Raw genomic sequence first — 27,366 nt, 5'->3', positions numbered from 1 at the left:
TTGCTCAGCTGTGGGTCCAAATACCATGTCAGAAATAAATGAGGACTTTGAAATACAAAAATAGGAGTGGTTTCTGTTTTTTTGGCAGGCAACGCAAAATGGGGTGTATCTGGTGCTGCCTGGAAGCTGTACTGCTGCAAGGATTTTTTCCTCCCCCCCCCTTCCTGCTCCTGCTTCCCTTCCTCTTGTGGCCCTCTTCGTCCCTTGCCTCTGGCCTAGATACATGCATCCTAAAAACACAGTTTTACAGTTTAGCTCTTTATTGTGACACAGAATTTTTCAGTGTGTTTTGGAAGTTGCCCTTGTAGTAGAAGAACCTGCAGGGCAGACCAGAGAGATGGCTGCTGTCGTCTGTGCCCTGCTGCAGGTTGGCCTCTGCGCCCCACCGCCTCTGACTAGAGCTCTTCAGAGATGACGACAGCAGGAACAGGCCTTCCCAACTCACTTCTCAGTAGCCTTCTAGGAACTGGTGGTTTGTCTTGTGTAAAATCCTTTTGGTGGAGAAGGAACGGTGATGACTAAGTCCTAGGAATTCTTCCTCGCTGAGCAGGCTGGTCTACAGGGACTGGCTCCACAGCCAAGCCAAGTGGGGTGGCTTCAAGTGGTAAAGTCTGGCCCAACGGGGCTCTTGCCCCTGTACTTGGAAGGGAAGTACGCCTGGCAGCTGTCAAGGTGACTTGAGCCGACACGACCGGCAGCAAGCCTTCCTGTAGTACCAGTGAGAGCACAGCTTCACCTTCAGCACCAGCACGCAGTTGGCCGTCACTTTGTCTTCACAATCTTCTTCTGGGGAGCAGAAGCATCCACAGAAGGGATTAAAAAGGAAATAGATGTGCTTCCCCAGCGGAGAGCTGGACAGAGCTGGACAGGGCTGCCAACTGCTCTTCTCCTTCCCTGCCCTGCCAGACTTACCTGGTGCCTCTGTGGGGCACAGCTGGAGTTGGCATGTCTGCCTGGCTTCTGGTTTGGAAGCGGGGTCACAGCCCTGAGCCAGTGCTTCCCCCTGGTAACACTTCACCTCACGCAGTCGCACACCAGCACCACACGTCTTGCTGCACTGTCGGGACCAAGAGAGAGGAAAGGGATCATGAGAGGCATTTTTTTATTTTTCTGTGGTTTCCAAGTTCTTTCTTCCAGTGAGGCCTCCTGGTTCCTGCTTTGGAGACTGTTCTTGAGGAGGTTTAGGTCAAATCCCACACTGATGTCAAACTTATGCTCCCCTTTTGTTGCTGGAGGAGAGCCTCCCTGAGTCAGGGTTGTGGCAGAGCAAGGGAGAGTTTGCTTTCATCTCTTTAATGCAACTCGGAATTGTTTGCTTTGAGTGTTGATGCTGTGATAGAAGATGGAGAAAATGGCTGCTGCGAGCCAGGCCCAGCTTCCCCTGTCCTCCCATTCCCTAAACGCTCACCAGTTAAAATCAAGGGAAAGCAGGGAAAGACAGAACACTGACTCCTGGCAGAGGAAGAGACATGCCTGTATTGCCTGCAGTGCAGTACATGCTCTTGCTTGAGGCAATAATCCGCATGCTCTAAGGTTTTCCCCAGCTCCGTTGTGCCAGTCCCTCCACCTGCTGCCTGATCTGCAGAAGAGCAGAGCTCATGGTTCCATCGAGACCTAACAGAGCCCTCGGCAGAACAGGCTGCTAGAAATCCTCAGCGAAGGTCATGCTCCACCAACCAGGGGTTACGAGATCTCCTCTCCCTCTTCCCCACCACCCCGAGCCCTACCTGAGACCAGGAGGTAGTGAACCACGTTGAACATGGCCTCTTGAAACAGGCAGCTTGCTCCTCAGGTTTCTGAGAGGCCTCACAGCGCTTCTCGGGGTACTCCCTGTACACACCGTTCTCCAGGCCTGCACACAAGACGACCCGGGTCTTCATTCCTCGCCCACAGCTGGCATCACACTGGGAAAGAGAACGTAACAGCCAGGTAACAAACGATGCTCGTCAGCTGTAGAGCTTCAAGATGGCATCCTGCTCAGAAGCAAGGTGCTTCATGCATGTGTTAACACCAGCCGAGCAGAGGTAGTGCTGCCCAGGTCACAGGAGGGTGTCTGCAAAGGAGCTGAATTTCTTAAGGAGCCAGGACAGGAGTTGGTAATTAGCGTTTAGTCAGCACTGGGGATGCCAAATTCACCTTGGCTGGCCTTGAGAGCAGCTACCACAAGGGAGCTGGAGCAGCCAAGGTAAGACTACAAGAAGCTGTTTCTATCTTATGTGTATCTATGTTGCTCAAAAAACGTGTAGCCTATTCGTGTAGCAACCTACATCTTGGAGTACTGACAAGTTTTGCGTGGGCCCAAGGGGCCCAGACTGGTGCACTGCAGGTGCTTGGCATGGACAGGTACTGCTGAGCCCAAAGCTACGCAGGCTTAGCTGGGAGCTCCCACTCTCTTAGGATGCCACCAAGAGAAGCAGCAGGAGGCAGGATCTGATTCTAGCTTCGCTCTGCTCCCTGATGCCCATGGATGCAGTTGCCAGTCTGAGATTTCACTGCTTTGTGCCCTTCTTCACCACAGCAGGGCCAGCACAGCTGGCTTGCATCTGCCCCTCGTCATCCTGTGAACTCAGAGCTGATCAGCCACGAGAACACAGCAAAGGCAAAGAAGCTGGCACACGCAAAAGCAGGGAGCTCAGCTGATCTTTCAGAGTTCAGGTGAGTTTAATAGCCTGGACACAGCTGAAAAACTGCACTGCAGCATTGTTTGTGACCCGCACCACAGGCCAGAGCAGGATAGGGTTACAGGACTGCCACAGGTCCCTAGGTTTAACCAGTTTGTGCTCATTACCAGTGCTGGAGGGAGACTCAGCTGAATGCAGTCAACAGTTATAAAGGGTAGCAAAATGAGAACAGAGGTTTAGCTACGGTTGGAGGGGAGAGGGCTTGGCTGCTTCTCTGGTTTCCTAGAGATCTTCTTCCTTAGTGCTTTGTGAATGCCTATTTTGCTCAAGACTTCAAAGACAAAGCCCAAACCCTACAACTGACTCAATGAGTTCCTTCTGGGTGCTCTGGGATCTGGACCAGCTTGTAACAGGAAGCCCAGAGCCCCTAGGCCTTGAGCAACAGAGGGGAAGTAGACTGGCAGAAACCGATTGCTTGGCAGAACGGGGCACCTGGACCATGTTCACCGGACTACGAGTCCTGAGGCAAGTATACGGTCATGGCCTGGATGTGACTTCCAGGGCAGGGATCTAAGCTGTGGTTCAGGTTTACCTCTGGCTATTATTTATCAGAGATGAACCTGGATTTGTTGGGGCTTTCTCTTTAATGGTGGGACCAAAATCTTGTGGGGCTGAGTGCAGGTTCTGGACAAAGAGCTCTGCTGAGGTGTCTGCAACTGCCAGCTGGGAGCCAGAGGCAGAAGAGAAGGGTTTCCTTAGGACATTGCTGCCCTCCAATGGAGGTCCCTGGGAAGGCAGCAAATGCCACAAACTTTGGGGTGGTCTTTAGGGTAAGGTGGGGGACAAGCTGAGGTATTTATTGCTCCTTCCCTCTCTCTGGAAGGAGCTAGGATGAGGGTACAGCTCCTTGGTTGGAGGTCACACCACACAATCCTGCTCTGCCAAGGGAGCCAGGCTCCCACCATCTCCTGTGGGATACAGGGTGGGAAGGAGGGCTGAGGACACAAGGCTGGGTTTGGCTTTACCTGGTCCCACTCCTGCTCCACCCAGTGTGCGGGGCAGTTCTTGTCTCCACACGGATGGACAGCCAGGGGCTTGGTGGCTGGGTCACACTGCGAGTCAGAGATCACTTTGCCCTCCAGGTTGCGACATGCGATGAAGCGGCTCATGCGTCCCTCGCCACACGAACCTGAGCACTTGGAGGAGTAAAGGGCATTTAGACACATCAGAAAGCAGGAAGGTGGAGGGGTCAAGGTCAGTGGTGCCAGAAGACCTGAGTCCAGAGCCTAGCCCCTGCCACTGGGACTATGGCACTGAATCCCAAGGGTCTTTAGAGGTACATCTCGTCAGGGGCTTCTATTCTCCAGGTGCTGTGAGCTTCCCAGATTATTGAATGGAGCTCACCTCACAGCTAATGAAAATTTACAGCATGGAGAGGCAAAAATACAGCTTATTCTGATTTCTTTAGCTGAGCCTCCGCCAGAAGAAGGCCAAGAGAGCAGTAGCATGACTGCTCCCCTGCTCCCTCCCGCCAGCCCTGCATCCCCGGCATCGGGTTCAAGGAGAAGCAGACCCTCCAGACTCACTGGGCCCCAATCCGAAGTGGTCCAGCGGCGGTCGCAGGGTGGGCCTGTGCACGCCTTCTCGCTGCTGGGCTTCCGGGACTCGTCGCAGACGGGTGCTTCCACCGAGCAGCGCACTTCCCGCTTCATCGTCCCCTGCGTGCCACACCGGGCCGAGCACTGCAATAGCCATGCAGAGTCAGTCCCAGGGGTGCAGAAGCAGAGAACAAGGGGGACGAGCAAAGGTGAGGAAGGCAGCTATGCCTTCTCCCGTTTTACTCCTGCTGCACTAGGGGAGAGGGTAACAGCCCCAGCAGGGACAGAAAAAGGAGGGTCCATCTCTATCTCTGCTGCTTAATTACTTTGGGTCCTAGAGCTTCAATGCTCCAAGATGCTGAGGCCTGGACTGCTATTCAAAGTCACTGGGCAGCTCCACTGTCCCACTCCCAAGGAGGCTGTGGGAAGTTAATCAAAGGGATTTCGGCTGGGTTTTAGCTCCTCTATGTCTCCATGCTGTTTCCCCATCTGCCCTTAGTTAAATCCTTGGGAAGAGGGAAGCAAAGCCTCTTGCTGACAGGGCTTTCATTTGGTCAACCATCCTGCTTGAGAAGTGACCTTAGAAAAAATGTTTTGCAATGGCCTTTGTTCGCTGGGCAGTGCCAGAACACGGGAGCGGCGAGTAATGGCAGTCCTTGTTTCCCCAGGATGCAGTTGGCCAGGGGCTTCCTCAGCACCCACCATCTGCCAGCCACCTTCCTCCAGGCCCCAGCCCAGCTCCGACTGCTTACCTCTGAGAGCAAAGCTCCCCTGCTGCCTACCTCAGACCACTCGGAGAGCTCCCACTGGGGCCCACAAGCCTTGTTCTTGCAGGCTTTCCTCTCCATGGGCCTGGCCAGCCCAGCTGACTCACAGAGGTCGTCATAAACGGAGCTGTCAAAGCCTGGAGCCAGCATCTTCCAGCAGCGCACAGTGCGGTACTGATAGCCCTCACCACAGGTTCTGGAGCATTCGCTCCACCGGCTCGTCTCCCACCTCCACGAGCAGTCCCCAGGAGAGAAAGCACAAAGGAAAACCCAGGTAAGGGGGACAAGGGACAGGGGATGGCTGGGGAGTGCCTGCACACCTGGGACTCCCTCACCCAGTTGCTGCTGCTATGATTCTGCTCATCACATATGTCTGTGGTAAGGCGACGCTGGTCTTGAAAGCCAACTTTGCCCTTAGCAGGCAATTTAGGCAGCAAATTCCTTCCCTCTTTTTGCTTACAAGGGGATACAAGGGCTTAGCTGTTGAAGCGTATCTTCCAGCCCAGAAATGGCTGTATACTTTGAGCAGAAAAATGATCCTTACAAAGATATGTTGTCCCCACAGACAGCTGATGTCTTTTCCACTCACCTAGGCTGGCAGTCTCTCCCTGTGCAAAATTCGTGAGTAGGTTCTGGTCGGGTTAGGGCATCACAGTACGTTTCATCCACTTCCACTCCGTCGTACCGGACACACATCGCATAGGAGGTGCTGATACCTGCTGGGCAATAAAGACCCTCTCTGTCAGACTCCATCAGATCCAAAAGCCTCCTCCCACCATGATTAAATTACTGGAGTGCTCACTGCATCTGAAACTCTACCTGCCATTTTAAAAAATACCAGTAATCTCTCCATCAACAGCCAAAAAGGACCTCACATGATCAGTACCTGAAGCCAAACCTACCTGAAGTGCATGTGGAGCTGCAGGGGGCATAAGCTGAGACTTTCCACCGATACATGTCAGCCAAGCTAATGTCGTCATGGCCCATGGGGCTCACTTCAAACTCATTGCTGTGGAAAAAGGAGGCAGCGTGAGCTAAAAATGAAAAATGGCTGCAAAGATAAAATATAGTGAATTTCCTCTTCACTGTCTTTGAAGACGGGAAGAAACACAGTGCTTCCACCCTCCATCTCCCCCACCTTGGGCAAGATGGACCACTGATGAACAGAGTGTAAAGCCTTGATCCACCTCCTGAATTCAACTAGCAAGGCTGTGAAAAGCCATCCTCTGAGAGGAGGCATCGTTCATAGTGAGCCTTGTCTATATTACAGTCTTTTGAACACACGGGTGCCCTCAGCCTCAGTTCATGCTATCACCTCGAGAGGTATGATGTTAGGTTGGAAAGGGGAGCTCAAGCAAGGTTCCTCTTATCATATAATGGGGTGGGAGAGGTCACATGTGGCTTGCCAGAAATGTTTAAAAGTCAGCCCTTGTTAACCTGCCAAATGTTTATTGAAGTTACAGAGGCATGTGTGCCCAGAAGAATGGGACAGAAGGGGCATGATGTGCTGGTAAATGTGTGTCTGCGACCTGCTATAGACTCCTGGCTTTCTTTACAATCACATTAGTGTTGGCTCGCCAGGTCCTTCAGAACCCATTTAAATGGATCCCTTAGAGGCAGGGACGAAATACATTCTGGGAGCTCTGTGTCAGGCCAGTTGTGCCAATCAGTCTTTAGAGGACACACCATTGGTCAAGCACCTACAGCAGCTGCATGGATAGACATTGGAGAATGGGGACATCAAGGACAGCAGTGAGATTACCAGAGGATTGGCTTGACCCTCCCTCCCCAGCTAACCATGCTCCTGTTTTGCCCAGGAAATCAAGTGCCACCTTTCAGTGCCAGGGGCTTGCAGAGGCTCTGCCTGGCTGATGTCCACGGTTGGGCTGGCACCTAGCAGAGGGCTTTCCACAGATGCCACCACGCTGTAGTTGGCTGCTTCCCCCTGACTCCCAGCAAATGCCTCCACCTTCAAGTCCTCCAGTGAGTTCTTACGGGCCGGTGCTTTGTGGAGGCCCTGTGGCCACCAGGCTGCCGTCTCAGTCCGTAGTCCTGCTGTGGAGTTCCTCGGGGCCAGCCTGGCTGCCAGGTGCTGCAGCTCCCTACAGAAGGCAGTGTTGTGCGGGTCTCGGTGACACAGTCGCCTGAAGAGACGAAGCCTGGAGGATGCTATGCGGCTGTTCTCTGAGAGTTCAGATCTCCTCATGCTGTAGGGTACAGCTGTACTGATGGAAATCTGATTGAACCTGAGAGCTGGAGGAAAAATACAGGGATGCTTTAATTACCTTGGATGGCTTATACTTCAGCATGTGGTATCTAACAAGGCAAAAAACATTTGAGTATTTGGCCTTGAGGCCAAATCATAAATTGCCACCAGGGTGCACCAACAGGCCTTAATTGCCCTGACCAACCTCGCACACACTCTCTGCCCATTCCTCAGGAGCTTCTTTTAGGCTCTGGCCTGGGCCTTCAGACCTGGCCTAAGCAACGCTGCAGGTGTACTTTGTCCCTGAATTGTTGTTTGGCTTTCCCAGATTGATCTCAGATTTGACTTGTCACCTTGCTTTCACCTGATGATCACTGGGCAGTTGCTAGGAGCTGTTGCTGTCACTGCCCTGCTTGCCAAGCTCAGATGCCATGGGACTGCCCTGCCTGACGGTGGCCACCCTCTCCCAGCTCCCTTTCCCTTATGGAGCTACTGGCCCTTGCTGCTCCCTGACAGTCTCCACCCTGCTATTACTCATCTTTCCCTCCTGTCTGCCCTGATGGTAAGGCCACCTTAGTTTTCAAGACCATCGATGTGGGATGTCCGCTTTCAATGAATAAAATGGGAGAGAAGGAAAAGCAGCAACCAACCCAACTCTGTTTCTCCACCAATTGCCGCTGCTTTCTCCTCCTCTTCCTCTCCTGCTGTGTTTGCATGGTAGACCTGTCTTATCTGGAAGTCATACTTTTCCTTCTCTTCACCTTGTTCCCAGCCCCAGTCCCGAGTCTGACTGGTGGAGTTGGTCTGGAAGAAGTGCGGGTGACCAAAGCCTAAATCTTCATGCCCTTCTCTTAGAGGAAGCTGTTCGCTGGTGTCAGCTGGCAACAAGGAGAGCCATGTGGCATTGAAGTCCTGGGCAACTCTGGAGTTGGCTGGAATGGGATGGTTCTGGCTGGTCTCTGGTAGGTGATGATAGAGAGGTCTGTCTACAGCAGGGGCTGCAGTTTGGAGAGGTGGCGTCCGCGGTACAGTGTAGTCATAAGTGATGTGTGGCATTTTCCCATTAAAGTTATAGTACTGGAGGAAACAACAGGGAAATAAAACAAAACTGTTTTTATTTTAAGGACATGTATTTCCCAGAGACCTCTTCTAGCCACATCCATTTTGTGATGGATGTTAAGAGAAAATAGCATCCTCATAAATCCAAGAGGAACTGTCCCCTTCTTCCCCCCCCCCCCCCCCCCCCCCGACAATACCTGGCTTCCTCAGCCACCTACACACTCAAGTTTCGCTTGGGAACCAGGTTAATATTCCCTTTGTCTGAGGGAGGCTCACAATTTTGGGACAGGCAAGATAGGAAAGCCTAAAACTAGCTCCTCACATACCATGGCATTCAGAGACTGGTTAGTGGGCCCGTGAGCTATGATATACTCCAACCCATCTGAGCTCAGGCTTGAAGGCCGCCGGTACTTGAAGATCGTGCCAGCTACCCTGAAGTTCTGGGGGTTGTCAATGGCGGAGTTGCCGTTGAAGAAGAAATGCCCGGATTCATCTGCAAGTGCTTCAAAGAGAGAGAAAAGGGACAAATGGGATACTCCATGCAGAACACTGGGGCTGCACTACTGGTGCTGAGGAGAGTAAACAGCTCATGACTGAGAAAAGTCTGATAGAAAAAGAACTGCAGGCCCTCCAGCATTCATCTGCCGCATGAGGTCAGATCAGCAGTGTTCAGTGCCTGCTGCTTTCATTTCCCTCTCCAACAAGAGCACAAATGTCTTCACAACAGGGACTGCCCACAGTGAGCTTGGTTTCCAAATGTCCCTCCTGCCACTGGCTGCTGGAGATGTGGTAGCCTCGGTTTATGGAGAGACGAAGTGCCCCTGTGCTACCCTGGAGGAAATGCCCACAGATAGCTCTCACAGCACAGATGGGAGAGCACAGAGCCCTCCTCCCACCTCACAGGCAGCTGAACTGGGACCTCCATGTCCATCCGGTTCCTCTGCTTACCTAGGATGTTTTCTGTTTTCCTGCGCTCAATGATGAGGATGTCCGTGGCACCGGCAGGGATGTTGGTGATGAACACGTAACCTGAGGAACAGAACGTAGGGTGAGGAAACGTTGAGGACAGAATAAAAAGGTCTAGGTAGGAAAAGCAGCCTGTGGGTAAGTGTGTATGTAGGAGGGTGGTGCTGCCCTTCAGAGGCAGGACACTAAGGACGTAAACGCATGTTGTGCCAGCCTGCGAGCTCTAATCCCAGGTCCCCTCTGAAGTCCCATTACAGATCACCATTACAGGTCTCTAAGGCTCAGTCTGAGCACTGCTAGGTTTGGAGTCAAGAAGGAACTGCACAAGTATAACGGTCTGGCTTTAGGTGCGTGAATGAATGTGCTCTCACACTCTTTCTGGCAAGAGGACAGAAAAAGCTTACTAGTCATCAGGGCTGATGCTGAACAGAGGATGGAAAAGACCATAGATCCCCTCAGCTCCTGACTCAACAGAATTTGTCTCAGGAGTAGCATAAAAATTGACCTTTAAAGGGAGAGGAAATAAGAAGGCTCTTAAATTACGTGGTTTGGCAGCTTGTCTTTCCTGCTAGAAATGCAGGTCTTGCCCGTTCTGTAAGATTTTATAAGGACTGGAATGGGAGGCCAAAACTGTATCTGTACTGCTAGAGGGGTTAGCACCATTACCCCTTCTCTGGAAAGGGGCCTGAGTGCTTTTCTAGTCCGGTGTCTGTAGAGAGCGAGGCAGACAAGTGAAACAATGTGAAATGATGTTCCAAAGCACCCTCAAACCACAGTTAATTAATTACTAATGAGCATACCACAGTCTATTCCTTCTTTGGGTGGAGTAATGAGCCATGATGTTGCAAGGGATGAATCTCAGCCCAGTTTCAGAGGGACTGTCCCTCAGCTGTGCCAGCCATAGGACTGGGGAAAGCAGGAGACTACGTGCAGGCTGAAAAAAACAGTGACCCTCATCATAGGAGCTTAAGTTTCAGATGAAGACATAGCACAAATAAAAGAAGATTCATTGATCTCTTCGCAATATCTGAGGTGGGCAAGATGCCAAAATCAATAGGAACAAATAGATCCCCAGCTGCTTCCTATTGTAAAGAGGTGAAGGGAAACCTTATCAGCCTAATATACAGCACATCAAACCAATTTCCTCTGCTGATTAAGTGAAAAGGACAAAACACAGGCATTTAAGCAGGGGTGGCACTCTTCAGCTCTTTCCACCAAGCAGCTGGGGAACTCCTACTCGTGTTCAAGCCAGTCACCCTTCACGCCAGCTGGTGGTAAGAAGTAGTAGGTGAAGTCTCCGGACTGTGGTAGCAGGGAGTACCTATCTGTGAGATTGCCTTTCGGAAGCTGCCCGAGACACGGTGGCAAGTGCTGCCGTCCCCTCCACACACCCTGCATCTGTCCATCGTCCGGGGCGAGTACAGGCTCCCATCGCACCCAACTGGCTGCAAAGAATAAAACAAGAGAGGGTTTCCTGGGGCTAGCTTATCTCCACAGGTCAGGGTCTTTTCAAGGAAATGCTACCATGCTCTTTTGGTGAGGTTCTGGGGTGGGGGGTGTAGGTTAGCTTGGAGTGGAGTAACGAATGAATCCAACAGCAGCAGAAATTCACCTGTGTAACTTGTGACCATCTACATTGTGCCCCTGAACCTGGGGCAGGGGCTTGTGCATGTAGGTGAATGGAGTAAGACTTGGGTAAGCTGTTTTGGTTCCTTCTGTCTCTGTATTTAGGCCAATCCTTGAAATAGTGACATACATCACCACCCTCCAGGAGATGCTGCATCAACGGCAGGCCTTTCCGAGGTTGTAAGGCACCTCCCTGTAACACTATATACAACCACCCTTCATCCTTGCCATATGAGGTGAAAAATCAAATTGAAGATTTTTTTTTTTTTAAATTGGACGACTATGTAAACAAACCTGCAATTCTAGTCTTCTCTGTGCTGTGAAGAAAGTGCTGTCACTCAGTGGGAACATGTGGATGTATGTAATTCCCTCTGTGTGAACCTCTCCGCTCTCCTCTAGTCCGTAGGCATTCAAGAGTGAATGTAATTACTCCACGCCAGGCCTCAGTTTCAGATTCCCTACTGAGCCCCCTGGCCTTGCGATGACCAGGAGGTCCAGCTGTGCACTTACACACCAATTTTTGTACTACTTCCTCCCAGAGCCTCACCTCACACTTCCCGTTGATGCAGACCCCTTGATAGGTCCTGTCCTTGCAGGAGGTACCATCCTGTGCTCGGGCCATCAGCTGCCTCTCTCCACTCTGGGTGGTGCATTGGAGGTCACATGGCTTGTTGGAGATACTGGTGTAGTCATCTGAAGGGACAGAGGCAGAAAGTCACCAGGCAGATCAAGGTGCTCAAAGATGGGCAGCGAGGAAGGGGACTTTCCTCTTATCCATACGGATGGTTTGATATCACCTTGGATGTTTTTGCTGCTTGAGATGAGACCCCAAGGCTACAGATTTTGTAGTAGTAAAGGGGTCATGGTACGAGGCTGCAGCTGGGGACCATGCCTAGCAGAAATGCTTCTTGCTGGCAAACCCTCATCCTTGCCATACCCTCTCCCCTTTGCAGTGCCATCCCCTGTGCCAGACATGGGAATCTGTATCAGCAGATCCCAGGCCACACATAAATACACAAGAGCAAGCAAGACGTGTAAGAGGGGTACCGACTGTGTGGGGCTGTGGCCAGCTACACTCCATCCAGCTGAGCAGCTGAAGCTAGAGATGCAGATGTTCTATGTCCCCTTGGCAGCTAATGGAAAGAGAAAAACAAGTGGGTCCAGAAAGAGGGTAATATCTCTGGTGAGCTGAATCTGGGCCTCAAGGGCCACCTGGCAACCCATGTGAAGCAACTTGTCTTGCCTGTGCAGGAAACTGATGAACATCCTGCTCAGAACAACCCACCACCAACCCAGTAGGAAGCATGCTGGGTGACAGAGGCAGCCAAAATGGTAGAAGGCACAAAGAGCGTGAACACCCACTCTGCCAAGATGACTGCTGGTTAGCCAAGACAACTCAGAGAAGCCTGTGTCCTGTCTGCCCACCAGTGCTTGCTGATGTAGGATCCAAAACAGGAGCAATGTGGTGAGAGAGGAGGCCTGGCTGGGTGGAACGGTTCTGTGAAGAGACAGGGAACGATTTCTCCAAAGCAGGGAGCATAGGGAAGCACTTCCAGACCAGCCAGGAGCATCCATCCCTTGTCCCCTGGGACCTTCCCTTCTCCTGTGTCTGAGAAGATCCTGTGGGTGTTTTCTCACCCTGATCTTTTGTGTGAAGCTGTGAAAACCCACCTGGATAGAGGGGCATCCAGTGATAGTAGCGCTTCCCAAAGGCTTTGGCATTGAAACCGGAGCACTGCTGCTGTTTGAAGCTTGCTGTGTTGGCTGGGCAGGGCTATGGAGGGAATAAATGTGGTCAATAGCTCCCTATGTCACAGCCATAGTTGTGACAGCTCCTTGTCCCTGCTGCATCCTTGGAGGATGAAAATGCCCTGTCAACCCTGGAAAGAATCAGTGATGGACTCTGAGGTGCCGTAATACAGGCAGAAAGGCCAGGCCTCCATCGCCAAGGGCCCCTCAGACAGCTGTATTTAACAGTCCTGCAAAAATTACTTCCAGCGAAGGGAAAAGCATACTGGAAAAACTTCGTCCCTCCCCCCACCCCACAACAAGTATGTTTTTATATCCTTTTCCCCCACCTCTCAGTCCCAGAGAGTAGAGCCCATCTCCCACACCTTCAAAGGCACGCCGTCAACCCCTCCAGGAGTGGATCGTGCCCCTTGTCTGCACTCCTCTGATGGACCAGTCACACCCTGAGTGCTGGTGCTCTTGCAGCTCCAAGGGTGGCCCCCTGAGGCCCGCATGCCCCAGTGATGACCAGTGAGCACTGGAAGTCGTTCTCACCTGCTGCTGGCACAATTGGTAGTGCTTGGCTTGACCAACACACATGGTGCTGTTTGTTCCCTGGGGCATCTGGAGCCTGCAAAGCAGAAAGAAAATGAGCTGGAGGTCTGTGAAGTACTAAGGTATTGAGGATGACAGAGAAGTCAGGCCTGACTTAATGGGGAGAAGCAAGGCAGGCGTTTTATTGGAGCAAAGCTTTCTGGATCTAGGCTAGCCAACATCTCCTCTGAAACACATTTTCAGTGCTTTTAGGTGGACTGTGATTTTAGACTACTCTTGTTTTGGGGCAGGACGGGGAGCAACGGCAGTATCACCACCACTGTGTCCCGTTACCTCTCAGCTCCAAAAGGGCTGATGTGACAAAAGGACAATAGACCCTGAAGAACTCCCACAGAAGCGCCCAGGATTTGCAGTGACCAGGGGAATTGATTTCAGGATTCACTGTGCAGTAGGCAGGGAGATGGCACCTCTCATGGGGACTGGCCACCTTAAAAGATTAGCAGGAAAGGCTTGGTGCAGATGATAGACCTAAACCATGGGAATTTGTCAACACAATGCTTTAGCTCTGGCCAGCAGGGGATATTGGAGTTCTTGACTGATGCAAAGGTGAAAAAATTCTTAAAAGCTGGGAAGATGTAGGGAGAATGGCTGAAGACCACAGACTAAGGCAATGTGGTCTGTGTAAAGAACAGCAGTAGACAATGCATTAACAGTATTGGGACCTTAGGATGCACTGTGTAATGAAGAACTCCATAGGCATATTCAAGCTGGACTGGCTAGAGATACTGCAGAGCAATGCTTTACACAATGTAGGCAAAGCCTAAATTTGCACCAAAAGGCTTGAAAACTGCCATTCCTTTCAGCTGAAACAGAGACTGCCTGCAGACTCAGGCAGAAATTGTTTTGTGGGCATACTTGGCTTATGCTTAAGCTGTTCTCCTTAAAGCTGCAGAAACCTTTTGGCTAGGTTTTATCTTGGGCTTTTTATTTTAAATTCAGACTTGAACCCTGGAGTAAAATGCCACACCAAAGCCTTCCCCTCCCCAGCTGTGGAGTCAAGGATAGAGAAGATGCCAAATGGAGAGAAAGATCTCTCTTCTGGCAGCAGGCAAAGGGCAGAAGGGCTGTTCTGGCTGTGTGGGGGTGTGGGACAGCCCCAGGCTCCCTCCCGCCCTTTGTTTCCCACTGCTCTCCCAAGATGGCCACGGTGTGCTGGGGAGGAGGAGCAGCGGCAGAGACACTGGCAAGCCCAGTTAGCAGGGAGGCCATGTCCAGAGGGAAGGTACTGCAGCACACCTGGACCCTTGCTGTGCTGCCAACCAGCCCACATAAAAGAAGTTTTCTGCTGCAGGAAAGAGGGCAGGTGGGGGCCCTAGTCTGAGCTTGCTCCGCTCAGGAGTGCATTCACGCAGAAGGCAAAGGGGCCAAGCATGTAGCGGGCAGCCCCCATGGGCTTGCTGTGCTGCAGGGTGCCAGCTCTCATTAACATCTCAGGAGCCTGGAGTAGCAGGTTAGTGAGGTGCCCGAGGAGGAGGAGGGCTTGGTGGCAAGGTGACCAAGAGGAGACAGTGGGATTTCAGGCAGCTGATGTTTCCCAGCTCTCCCCATTCGCACAAACCCTGTCCAACCATTACCAGGACTGTAGCAGTTGTAGGGGACAAATGTGACTGTAGGGGACAAAGGAGATGCTGTCAGGTGACAGCCAGATAAACGACAGAGGGAAAAAGACTTGCAAGCTCTGCAGGGAATAAAGAGGGGAAATTGCTGAGACGTGGCTGAGCTGGCTGCTGCCAGGAGTAAATCAAGTTCCCAGAAGGTGTCTGGAAATATGTACCCACATTCTTAGCACAGGAACTGGCTACAAATCAGGGTCAGGTCGGTCAGAGCAGCCATGGTAAGCGAAGGTTTGTGGAAGAAAAGGGAAGAGGAATAGAGCTAGTCCTCTCCAGCCCACAACCCCGTCATCTTCAAGTCTCTCACAGACCCCAAGAGGGGACCAACCCTTGCTCCCCATCGGAGGAGCCAGGCTGAGCAAGTGACATCTTTAGGGGGCCTGTCATCTGCCCCACTGCAGCGTGCTTCTCCCTCATCAGCCCTTCCCACCACTGCCTGCTCACTGCCTACCCCATAGGCAATAGCCGCCTTCCTTTCTGAGAGGTTGCAAAAGAGAGAAGGAACGACCATGCAAACCCCGGAGGTTTGGCCCAAAAATGCAGGTCAAGGGCACCATATTTCCCCTCTGGTGCTTGAGGCCTGGCCACAGGGTGCAGGCTGGGACACGACTCACCTCTGTCGCAAGCAGTGCCTCTCCCGGGACATCACGCCTCCCCCACAGGACCGAGAGCAGGTGGACCAGGAGCTCCACTCTCCCCACCACTTGGTGACTTCTTCATCCCAGGGGCCAGCTCCATCTGCTGCCTCACTACTGTCCTGACAGAAAGAGAGCACGGTTAGCTGGAGAACCTGGCTCCTCACCACCCCAGGCAGAGAAGGGCCTTCCAAAGGCAGCTCCCCCAGGGAGCACGTCACCTAGATGCCTTCTAAACAGGCAGCACTGGGACAACCGTGGCAGGATCAGACCCCTATGGGATCACACCAGGCTCACACATCTCAAAATTCAAATTTCCCTCCAAGACTGAGTTATGCATGGGAAGGAGGATGCCTCCAAGATCTCATGACACGATACAGAGAAGGGCTGCCAGGCTGGACATGTGTGACAGCAACACCAGCTGCAGCCTGACCCCACAGCATCGCTCCCAGCCCGGGCCAGACAGAACAGCAGACCACAGCTCACGCTGCCCGCCTGGGTCTGGCACGCGGTCAGGAGAGGCGAGGAAGAGCTGCGGTGCTTGGCCGTGTGGAGGCCTGCCCGCAGGGAAGCTGGGGGTACGCATCTGTCACTTGCTGGAGCTGCATTTCAACAAGTAACCTTCTCTTTGTGACTAAATCAGCTCAGATCCAAGTTTCTCACCCTCCAACCTCCACAAAAGTCATTTTCAAGAGTGCTTCAGAACCGGAACCTACTGCAGTTGCTGTTGTCCCCTCTCCCCATGCACCCCACTACGCTCAGAGGAGAACTGCTCCCTTTCCCAGCATGCCTTGCTGGGGCTGAGCCTTTAAATTTGGCAAACCTGAGGTCTTTTGGCCCCAGTGTGGTCATTGCAGTGGGCTGCTGTTGGCTGTGCCTCCACAATTCCCAGCAGGTAAGGGATTCTATGTTTAACTGTTTGGGTTTTTTTCCCTGCAATATTTTCCGGTTTAATGTCTGATGGCCTAAAAGCTCCCAGGGACTTTGGCAAACTAGCCTGTGCAAGAATTAATTTGCTGTTTACTGAAATACAGCTGTGAGTAGTGTTAAATGCAGCAGTAAGTTTAACACAGGACAGTGTCTGGAAGAGATTTATCTAGCTGAAAATGCTGACAGTGTTTCAGTATTAGTAAAAAAAAATGAGTAATCTGTGTGTGTGTGAAGTCTGCTCTGTTAAAGAAAGAGCTCAGGGAAGTTGTATCAGTGCAAGGATAAGCAAAACATGCTGTTTTGTGGCAGTGGCTGATAGTCCTGTTGCAAAGAACCGGTCTGCAAAGCATAACTGATGTGAAAGAAAACTCAGCAGGGTTTGCTCATCACTAAATGTGCTCTGTTGACTATTTTGGTTGACCGTCTCTTGAATTTATGCTCTTTCATGGTGTAATAAAGCCAAAGTGTTCTTGATCTTGTAGTGTAATTCCTGCCTGAGAACTTGTTGTTTCTACGGCATCTGCCAACAGAATATCCTCCAGGTGGAGGAGATGCAGCTGGTTTTATGCAAATGTTTTTAAGTTGTAACTTATCGTAGTTGAAATGCGCATAATGCCTCTTCTTGGTGATAGCCGGAGCATGCTGAAAGTAACCTACTCTGCTGCAAAAAAGCACCATGTTACCTGACGCTTTACTCTCTAGTGATTACAACAGTTGATTTTGAAAAAAATACAACAAAACTCTTTGCTGTACTTAGATGTTCTGGCTGGAGTTGACTTGCCTGACAGGGACCAAATGCTGTGGCCAGCAGCTGAGTTGCTCAAGAGAAAAATGAAATTTAGAAGAAACTGACATGTTTTCAAAAATACCTTTTTCTCTTCTTCCAAATGATCATCTCAACCTATTTCCTATGAGAATTTTTGTCTGACTGTATATCATCAAATTGTAAATGGAAATGCTGACTATGCAGCTTCCACATTTACAAAGGAAAGAAACGAAAGGTCTTTTATTGTAAGGTATTTTCAGCTAAAATCTTTCCCTGACCCCTTCTATGCTTCTCTGTGATAAGCATCTCAAGGTCTGTGGAGGAAGAGCTCTTCACAACTGTCAGGAAGGAGGACGCCAATGATTTATCTGGTATCTGTGCGGAGAGCTCAGCGCAATACAGATTCTCCCATAGCTGGGGTAATAATCAAAGCTGGTGTCTTACCACTTCACTGAGTAGTTACATGAGGCGCATGGACTGCCTAGAGGGAAGGCATGTGGACCAAAAACTCCAATATATACATAGCTTTTCCCCAGGTGGCAATAAAAAACTCTGTAGCTGTAACCTGCGAGATAGTCCTGCTCCAGAGATCTTAGAATCCAAATAGATGAGATGGTGAAGAAGGGAAATGGGGGTGAAGGGAAGTAGCCTGTTCAGCCCCTGGATGTGAAAAAGACTTTGTGTATTTGGAGTGGTGGAAAGCTGCAGGTTCCTTTTCGGGGTTACTGCTTTTGGGTGTTTTGCCTGGATGCAAGGAGACTGGGCACGTGGTGGCAGAGCTGAGGTTTGGGGAAGATCAGCGTCTCTGCCTTTGTGTGCCTCTATCTTCCAGTTAGAATAGGGTATGTTCTTCTCTGCGCTATGACTTTCAGGAATGACCGGAGCCCAAATGAAGATTTATTGAAGGATGCTAGTCAAAGAGACTATTTCTTAATAAAATGTGTTCCCATATATCCATAAGCCCTGTTCCTGCTTCCTCTCTGCACTAGAGGAATCAATCACTTTTTAAGTAGATTGATTTGGCTCTCATGTTTTCCATGACCAAGCTCCCTTGCCAGTCCTTGCCTCGGAGCGTTTATTTCCTTGCGTAAGCAAGGACAATGCTGATCTGTCCCCTTGGCCAGTGAGACTTATGGCACAACTGCATCCGAGTCCCAGGCCTGATGATGTGGAGAGGGAACTTCAGGTACTTAGAGCTAGGGCAGCTGGTTCCAATCTGTGCTGAATTTATTATATTGTCAGAAATAAATCTGCATTAACCATGACACACAAATCGTTCTTGTTTTTAATTAGAGATACTTGCGTTTTCCAAATTTCCAGATAATAAATTAAGGACTGTGGGACAGACTCCAGATTAGATTAGCTGCTAGCTTTAGTTTCCCAAGCCCCTCAGCAAATCCCAAGAGTTACCTTCTGGCCAAGTGAATCCCCCCCACCTCCTCCTTGCAGAAGGAGAAATCAAAGGGGCTTTACAACAACTCTTTTGCACTCCCCTGGTTATGGGAGATACTGGAGCTGCTGTAACTTGCACTCTGCTGCAGAATCACAGAAGCAGAGCAAGCTAGAAACACCCGAGCAGGAGATGTGCATAGGTCCAGTCTTTATACGGCTGGCTCTGCCTGGGCTTGGGTGAGGGCTCTGCCTGAAGGAGGTAAGAGGTCAGGTACGATTCCTTGGGTGATGAACAATATAAGGACTAGAATTTACATCCGTAGAAAAGATAGACCATATTCCAGTTCAGCCAGGTGCTCTCCGCGAGAATTTCCCCTCAGGCATTTGTGGCTTGGCACCCAGTTATTATACAGCTGCAGTTCTTCCTCTCTGAGGCTAACCAGGGTATTTCTGTGCCTCTGCACCTATGCTGGAGGCCAGGCGACCGAGTAGGTGACGGCTGCCCTCCCGTCCCCTTGTTGGGGGGACCAGAGCTCTGAACCCCAACCTGCAGGGAACTTTGCCAGGATAAAATGTCTCCGGATTTGCCAGTATCAGTGACAGAAACATCAGTCTCCAAGCCAGCATCACCGAAAGCTTTTTCTGTCTAACCAAAGACCCAGCAGCTGCTTCCCCTCTCCCCCCTGCCAAACAAAGGCTGCCACAAACAAAATGCTTCAGCCCTGCAAAGAAGGGTGGGCCGGGACTGACATCCTATCGGATTTCCAGGCGGTCTTTCTGAAGAGCTGAAAGGGATAAAATAAATTCTCTGCTGACTCTCTGTCAGGCTCTGGATCAGCTCTGAGCTACACTGGGTTTCCCAGGAACCTGGGAATAACTGCAATTACGTGTCGGTGGCCCAGTCTCCCGTGTTCCTTATTGTTGTGCCTCATCTTGAGATTCATTAGAGCCTGGATCCTGTAAAAAAGCTGTCTGGGAAGAGAGACCACAAACATGCCTGTCTAGTTCCCTTAATAGAGGAGCTTGAGGGGGAAGGCTCTCCATTGCAGCCTGGCATGCCTTAAGGGCTGGCCCACCACTGAAGGGCACAGTAGCTGTCGTAAACTGTTCTGCTCAACCCCGTCTGAGCTTATACAACTACTAGAAACAGCAGCTGAAAATGAAATAAATTCTTCACAGACCTTTTCTGAGGCCATTAAGTGAATGTCCTCTACCAAAAATTTCTGCAATCTCTTTACTTAAGGGCTTCTCTCTACAGCAAACCACACTACTTACTGAAATAGTGAGTAGGTTCAGATGTCTTAATGCCTGGAATGGACGTCCGATTATTATCTGGAAATGAATGGCCATGTTCAACTCCCCTGGTTTGCGTCCCCTGTGTCATTCTCTGACTAAAGCTGTGGTGACAGACTCTACCACAGCCCTGAAAAAAACAATAGCATTTGCAATTATGCCCTGATGTTTTACAAAAGAATTGGTTTGTGTAAAGCTATTTCTCATCCTGTCATTGTTTTATCCTATTTGGGTTGACTAGATTGATAGTTTGTATGAGAGATTCAATGTTGGACGCAGACACAAAATCAAATTTTCCTTAGAAAAGTTGAAACGAGATATTGGAGAAGGAGTTTTCCATGAGGGGAAGGTATCCTGAGGTAAAATGAGCAACGCAGAGTAATTTTTACGGGATCAGGAAGAACACTAATCTGGGGAAAAATGGTAGCTTGCTAAAGATGGGATATCGCAGCAGATAACTAACAGAAATCTGAACATATAATGAGGCGCAGATGAGAAGCAAATTAGAAAACGGGTGAACAGAAGCCAGTGGAGAACTATCAAGCACTGTTCATAATCCTGCCGTGACAGAAAGTTCACAGGCAAGTGCTGCATGTCATTACAAAATACTTGATCGAAGTCAGTTAGGTCATTCCCTTCAAGTGGGATAATGCACTTATTCTGGGGCAAGCCAGTAGAAAGGATGGAAATCTGTGAAGGGGAAGAAGGGAGTACCAGGCGGTGTGCATGAGAGGCACCTCTATCATCAGGTTTTCCAGAGGCATTGAGTGCAGTTAGCCCCACATAGGAAGGAATTTGCTTACCCTATCTATGGATTGAGGCACTCTTTGGCACCTCATGTTGCATATAGAAAACAGGACAGTAAGAGGAACTGCAAGTTAATCCCCTAATGACCATTTTGTGCACTGCCTTGCACCAGAGATACCAATCAATACTAGCAACCAGGTCGTACCACGCATCTTTGATCAGAGTGCTCTGTGGGGATCTCCGGGAATAACGGAGTCCTCAGGGCAGACCTGGCAACCGTACTGGTGTGAGCATGTCCTGGGGAGGGCTGAGCAGCCCTCCTCCCAGCCCTGGGTGCCCTCGTCTTAGGTGCTGTACAAACATAGCTGCTGGGGGCAGGAAGAACCACGAGCAGCCAAGGCTTGTGTACACACATTGATGGAGGAGTCCATCCAGGTCAGTCCTAAATGAAGGACTTCACGTCTGTTTAGCTTGACCCAGCTTGCTCTTCCTGAAGCTTGTCTCGCACTTAGCCCTACAGTTAAGGGGTAAACAGAACAGGCAGCGGACGTGTGTGAAGGTACAAACAAAGTGGAAATGAGACACTTGAGCTTTAAAATTAAGACAGCCCCAGAACAGGAGAGGCTGCCGCTCCTCAAACCTGGGTTATCTGCAGTAAAGCTGCAGTGTCTGGTCTTCTCTGTGTTTAAGATGGCTCATGTGAGACTGCTTCACGTCAGCCATGGAGTCTGGGGGGTGGGGGTGGGCAGCACAACCCAAACCCCTCTTCCTTTAGCAGAGCAGAATCCCTTTAGCGGCAAAGAAACCTGGCCGGGTTCCCCTCGGGGAAACGCCGAGCCACAATGCACGCAGTGACCCGTGAAGGCAGGGGCACAGCCGGCGCCCTGCGAGGCTGGGATTGCTGCCTCCCCGCCACAGTAACGGAGGCGACTCTCCCAGGCCGGGCCGCGGGAAGGAGAAGGGGACTGGCAGAGGGGTGTCCGTGCCACCAGGGAGGCGAAGGCTGAAGGGGTCCTTTGTGGAGGAGAGCAGAGATGAGGGGAGCGTGGGGCTTCTGTGCCCAGAGGCGCACCCCACGGTTAGCGGAGAAAGCAGCTGCCTAAAGCCCTGCCTGGGGTGGCGGGAGGGAGAGGGAAGAGGAAAACTTGCTTGCTTTCAGCCCTAAACTGGAGCCAACCCTCTGCTAGGGGTGAACGCGGGGGGCAGCCTCGGGCGAAGCCCCAGCCAGGGAAAGGCCCTGCTCCCCGGGGTCCTGCTGGTGATGCTGGGAAGCCTCCTCACCCCCCGCCGGCCTTTTGTTAGCAGTGCCAGGCCGCTGGGGAGCGGGCAAAGCCTCTGGTCCCGGGGGTAAACCTGGGGAGACACGACAAAACCCCCCTTCTCAAGCACCTCAAGACTGAGGGAGGGCAGCGGGGGGACCCCCAAGTCCAGGCTCGCCCCTGCAGGAACCAGAAACCTGCGGGGAAGGGCGAGGGGCCGCCGCTCCCCCGAGACGACCGCCCGCTCCCAGGCGCGGTCCGGGCCGCCCTCTCCCTGCCCCTGCCCCTGCCCCTGCCCCTGCCCCGCGCAGGCCCGGGGCGGCCGGGAGCGGCCCCGCCAGCTCGGAGCGCCCCTCCTGGCCCCGGCCCCGCCGCGGCTCCCTGAGGGGAGGGAAGGAAGGAGGGAGAGAGGGGAGGCTCCGCCGCCGCAGGCCCACCCGCCGCCGCTTACCTTACCGCCGAGGGGGGCGGCGGCGGCGGCGCTGAGGAGGAGGAGGAGGAGGAGGAGGCGGCGGGGAGCGGCGGCCATGCCGCGCTGCTGCTGCTGCTGCAGCCGCCGCGGAGGAGGCGGCGAGGCGGCCCACCAGCGGCGGTAGCAGGAGCAGCCGCCGCCGGAGCGCGGGCCGGCATGGCTGAGGGAGTTAATGACTTTACAACCTGCCGGGTGGCGGGCGGCGACCCGCGGCGCGGCCGCTCGGCGGGGGCTGAGGCTGGGCTGGGCGGGCCGGGCGCTGCCCAGGCCCCGCCGCCCGGGGCTCGGCCCCGCGTCCCGCCTGCGAGCTGTGGGGCAGGGGCAGGCAGGGGGGCGGGCAGCCTGAGCCTGCCCCCTCGTACCGCCCTGCCTGCGGCCCGTCCCGGCGCCCGGCCCTGCCTGAGTTCCTCTCGCCGCCTTTTGGAGCTCCCTCGCAGCCCCCGCCGCGTCCCGGGGCAGCGGCGTGATGCAGCGGGCCGTCCCCACTGCGCCGCCCGCCGTCTCCCGCACCCGCCCGGGCTGCCCCCACGCACGCCCCTCGCTCTCAAGCGAGGCCAAGCCCTCCGCTCGTTCCCTCCCCCACAGAAAACCATGTGCCGCCCGCTGCACCTTTCCTGCCCGTTCTCGGCAAGCCCTGTTTCTGAGAGCATCGCTTTCGGCCCTGCTCGGGCTGGAGGGCAGCGTGTGCTCCACGCTGGGACGGGCGGGAGGGAACCATCACCCAGGGCACGGCGAGCCGCGCTTGCCGGTGTGGCAGGTGAATCGTGCCCGCACGGCGAGCGAGCCTGATGACCTGGTCCTTACTGAGGGGATGAGGTTGCCTGGAGGCCCCAGTTCTCAGCCACAGTTTAAGTCACAGACCAAAGCCCAGCTTAAGTCTCACGTGGAAGTTGTTCTCCACCACCTGGGTTCGTGCGTCCTGTCTGTGCAGTAGCTGCGAAAAGCACGCTGCAAAATCAGACCACTTGAGCCTACTCGCAGGAGCCTGCTCTCTGCCGGAGGCCTTCTCGGAAGATGCAATGGCACCCCAGAAGCCCCCATAAGCTCTTTGAGACCTTCCAGGCTAAAGAAACCTGTCCATCCTCATCTTCAGGTGCTGCTTTCAGGCTGGCACACTGAGGTAGTCAGCTGTGCAACTTAAGAGGAATGAATTTGCTTGCTGGTACCTTCCCCCCTCCTTTCTGGATCCCCCCTTGTTGTGCTTGTGATCAGAAGGCAGGTCCTGGCAAGATGCGGTAAGTCTCTGTGCCGGCACACCTCGGCCGTCCCGGAGCCGGCCACTGTGAGCCGTGGACAGAGGCTGTGCAAAAATGGCCTCAGGTGTCCCCAGCATGGGGCAGGCGCCCGGGGAGCGGCGGTTTCTGCCTGCCAGATGTCCTGTCCTTACTGTGGGAAGGTGATCGGAGTCCTCTGCCTCTCCCCCCACCAAGGGTTTCAGCCTCAAGGTGGAGGGGAGAGGAATGACGGAGGGATGGCAGCAGGGGGGAACGACTGGGGACTCCTGATCAAAGCTGTTTGCTAGCAGGCCAGGGGCAAGGGGAGGAGGGGGCGATCTGCTTCTGACCCATCCAGAGAAAATGAGGGTGAGGAGCGCTGACAAATAACATGGTTGCGCTATGAGCTGCCTCCTACAAAGGCAGGGGGGATAAAAAGCTTCAGAGTCAATTCTTGGCTTTCCTGCCCTGCTGCAGCCCTACCTATTGTTCCTCTGGAGCCAGCTCCTGCCCTGCAGCTAAGCAAAGCTGCGGAGAGGCGCAGAGGTGGGGGAGAGGCTGTGTGTAAGAGGAAAAGGAGGGCTGGCTCCAGCTGAGCGAGGGAGTCGGTAGCAGCGCAGGCCTCACACGAGTTTCAGCACGCCTGATCTTCTTCAGCCCCCCTCAAAAACAGTGTCTGAGCAGGAGCCCCGGGAGGCAGAAGCAAGCTGTTGAGTGCCGCTCGGTGCAGAGAAGATTTGGGGAGGGGGATCTGCATGCGAGGCGCTACGGGAGCGTGACGGGGCAAATCCAGGTGGCCTGTGATGCTCTCCCCTCCAGGGCCCCTCTGTGGCCCCTCTCTCCTGACCTTTCTTGCTAGTCCTGCTCTCATCCCACAAGCACAACTCCCGAGCCTCTTCTGGTCACGGGGGTGATGCGAGTGAAGCGCGGAAGGCAGCAAGGCAGTGTTAAAACGCTGCTTACCATTTTACATCCTGAGTTTCAGCAGTGTGGTTGTTTTCTTGATGCTCAGAGGAGACTTTGAATATTCTCAGTCAATGTGGGAGCAAGGGTATAGGATTTAAAGGTTCCCCCATAGTCCTGAGACCCACCAGGTAACCAGTGTATGGAAGGGTTTGATGGTGCTGTTGAACTGATTAATACATTTAAAAGATTGCTAATAAAACCATCACCAGCCACTACAACCAGCCTCCAGTCTTGTAATCATTTGTAATCCGCCTCTCCCAATTTCTATTTTTTTTTTTTCCTAATGTCTTTATTTAGACCATAAAGTTGCCACTTTCTAACTGGGCCAACTGGTTCTGCTGTGGGCTGTATTACATGCATGAGCAGCCTGAGCTCTGCACATGCAGCAGCCCTTTGTGGTTTTGCACTCAGCCCTACCATTAAAAGGGGCTTTTCCCCAGTTGCTTCCCAGTTTCACCTGCCCTGTTGACAGAAAGTAGGTCTGTATTACCGCCGTGGAATGTTTACAAGGCTCACAAAGGTTGAGGGTCTCTTTTTTCATTAGCACCCAAGACCAGGACCGGCGTGGTTTTACCCTAACAGTCTCTCCATAACCAGAACGGAGCTGGGGCCAGCCACCGTGTTTCATTGTAGATGCCAGCCACATTTGGATGGGTGGGCTGCTTAGGGGGAATGATTCGCACTCATCCCCTGCCCTCTGGAAGTTACCTAGGATTTCAACCTCTTGTCTCGTTGAATTGGGTTTCATCAGCCAACTGTTTCTCTGAAAAGCTTCCAAACACGGCCAGGAGGGCAATCAAAGGGCACTGCCTCTGGTGAGGAGGACTGGTGTTTGTGGCAGCTGTTGCAGCAGGTCCTGCAGGACTGGAGCAGACCATCCTCTAACGTGACCTGAAGGGATTTATTCTGCTCACAGCTCACTTGTAGATGTCACAGATGGCAGCCGTCTTCCCATGGGGAAAGTCCTGGGATCATAATTATAGACACTGAGAGTTTAGAAAAATGCATGTGAGAGACTGGCCTGGAGCGTAAAGGTCTTTGGACACTTCCTTATTTCTCTGTGTGTGCATTTTCCTCCCATTGACCAAGCTGCTGGAGGGAGCCCATCTTTGATAGCAGTCTTGCAGGACGTCGCACTGGGTTTTTAGTCCATCCCTCTGGCCGAACAGTCCCAGTAACTCAGTTGGCTTTACCCAGTGCTTGCCCCAGCATAGATGTCCCCCGGGAGAAGAAACAACAACTGGAGTTTGCTCTCCCTGTGAGGAGGAACCTGTGGGGTCAAAGGCTCCACTGCACAGATACAAGCTCTAACCAGGGAAATGGCTGGTCCTTCTGAGCAGCTCCAAGAGTTCAGCTCCGTTAACATTGAGAAAACAGTAGCTTCATTCAGCTTAAGCTGTAATTGTGGGAAGAGCCCAGGTCTGTTTCTCCATGGAGATCATCATGACCTGAAACTGCTTCCCAGAGATGTCCAAGTGGTCCCTGGGCTGCTGGGGCAGAGGATGGAGCAGACCTCAAAGGAGGTACGGTGTGGGGAGGCTGTTCCCATCCCTCCTGTCAAACCATGCCGCTGCCTCTGCTCTGGCTCCGAGAGGATCCTCGGCTCTCGGTTGCCGTCACCAGGGACCTGCAGAGCCCTCTCCTCGCACTGTGCACAGCTGCGCAGCCCGGCCGGAGCGGGGAGAGGCCAGCGGGAGGTCTGCCTACGGCTTTGCCCGCTCCCTGCACTGGGGACACACTTGCAAGCTGTATTCTGCGAGCCTTTTCACTGCAGGCTCTTGGATCCGCGTCCCGCAGGCTGCGGCCACGCTCCTTTGTGCGATTCATTGTACGGCTGCTTCCCCTCGAGAGGCGAAGGGGGGAAATAGAAAAAGTCTTAAGCTCCTAATATCTGCAAATCTCTCTTACAATGGAGGTTTCATAGGCCTAAAAGTGACCCCTGAGACCAGCCCTGCGGCAGCAGAGCCTGCCCGTGTGTGGAGCTGCAGGACGGTTAAGCTGTGGATGAGCTCCCATGGGTTAAAGCTCAACAGGAGAAACGTGGCTCAGCTGGGTTCACTACCTGTCTCTTTGCATCCTGCCTTCTTCCAGCTTTAGTCCGTGCAAAGGGGTAAAAAGAGATGTGGCACGATGTGCCTGTTGCAGGGACGGGGATGCTGCAGGCAGAGCAGGGTGGCATGCCAAGCCTGGGCAGCGCCAGCTGGGCCACTCGCCTTTAAACACTGGGGATGAAGAGTTTATGTCAGCTCACAAGGCAGCGGCATACTCACAGGTATAATCAGTGCTAATTTTGTGGCGGAGCAGTCCAGACTGCCCTTCCAGAACTGGTTTTGCCCCTCAGCTGAGCTGCTATGTAATTTTCAAGGTAATTTTTAGAGTCCTTCAGCATCTTGGGGCAGCATATCCTTCCCTGCAGAACTACTGCTGCAGAGAGCGGGACTGAAAAAGAAAAAAAGGGAAAGATAGCTGGGGAGGGGAATGCATTGTTTAATAGGCCAAGTAGAATAAGAATTTATTTTTTTTTGTAGATGAGGAATTGAAAAATAATTTCGTTTTAGCATTGACGTAACAGCAGGCAACTGATAAGCTCCAGCCAAACCCCTGGCCTTGCCGTGCTTGGGCAATATGTGTGTGTGCCAGGAGAGATGCTCCTGGAGAGATTATGAACTAGGTGCATGGGGGACAGTTGAAGGGAAGAGCTGCCCTTAGCGCAGGTGGATGTGGTGCCCAGGAGGAATAAATTCATTTACCTCAGATGGTGCAGAGCCGGACTATGTCCCGCTCCGTCCCGGTCTTGGGCTGACCTGTTGTAGCTGTCGGAGAGCTGGTGGGAAAGGGGGAGCTTTAGTTCCTCCGGAGCTGCCGCGAGCGCACCTCGGCTGTGCCCCACGTC

At 52.7% G+C, this 27,366-nt stretch overlaps 1 protein-coding gene across 5 annotated transcripts; it reads right to left on the bottom strand.

Annotated features, from left to right (window-relative positions):
* Positions 1–263: 263 nt before the first annotated feature.
* Positions 264–22,529, bottom strand: LOC104011365 (ADAMTS-like protein 2). Of its 5 annotated transcripts, none has more exons than XM_087732087.1 (18): positions 22,273–22,529; positions 15,414–15,551; positions 13,127–13,202; positions 12,515–12,617; positions 11,391–11,536; positions 10,539–10,662; positions 9,200–9,280; positions 8,578–8,753; positions 7,843–8,269; positions 6,819–7,239; positions 5,889–5,995; positions 5,576–5,705; positions 5,002–5,215; positions 4,208–4,363; positions 3,647–3,817; positions 1,728–1,904; positions 913–1,057; positions 264–786 (listed from the first exon to the last, which is right to left on the bottom strand). In XM_087732087.1, the coding sequence occupies exons 1-18, from the start codon at positions 22,449–22,451 to the stop codon at positions 668–670; spliced, it is 3,090 nt and encodes a 1,029-aa protein (XP_087588213.1). In that variant the 5' UTR covers positions 22,452–22,529; the 3' UTR covers positions 264–667. The 5 variants fall into 5 exon arrangements, with proteins under 5 accessions (XP_087588213.1, XP_087588214.1, XP_087588215.1 ...); XM_087732088.1 differs by having other exon boundaries at positions 5,576–5,702; XM_087732089.1 differs by having other exon boundaries at positions 7,954–8,269.
* Between the last annotated feature and the right edge of the window lie 4,837 nt (positions 22,530–27,366).

Source organism: Nipponia nippon, unplaced genomic scaffold (genome assembly GCF_047370975.1).
Source record: "Nipponia nippon isolate SJK-2023a ecotype South Korea unplaced genomic scaffold, ASM4737097v1 scaffold_5, whole genome shotgun sequence".
Lineage (NCBI taxonomy): Eukaryota > Metazoa > Chordata > Aves > Pelecaniformes > Threskiornithidae > Nipponia > Nipponia nippon.
This window is presented reverse-complemented; position numbering and strand designations above follow the sequence as displayed.

Coding starts and splice junctions, on each gene's coding strand:
- LOC104011365 (XM_087732087.1), bottom strand. CDS start 22,451: ATGCCGGCCCGCGCTCCGGCGGCGGCTGCTCCTGCTACCGCCGCTGGT. Junction 9,281..10,538: donor AAAGGCAATCTCACAGATAG/GTACTCCCTGCT, acceptor TCTGTTCCTCAG/GTTACGTGTTCATCACCAAC. Junction 1,905..3,646: donor TGGAGCAGGAGTGGGACCAG/GTAAAGCCAAAC, acceptor TCTCTTTCCCAG/TGTGATGCCAGCTGTGGGCG.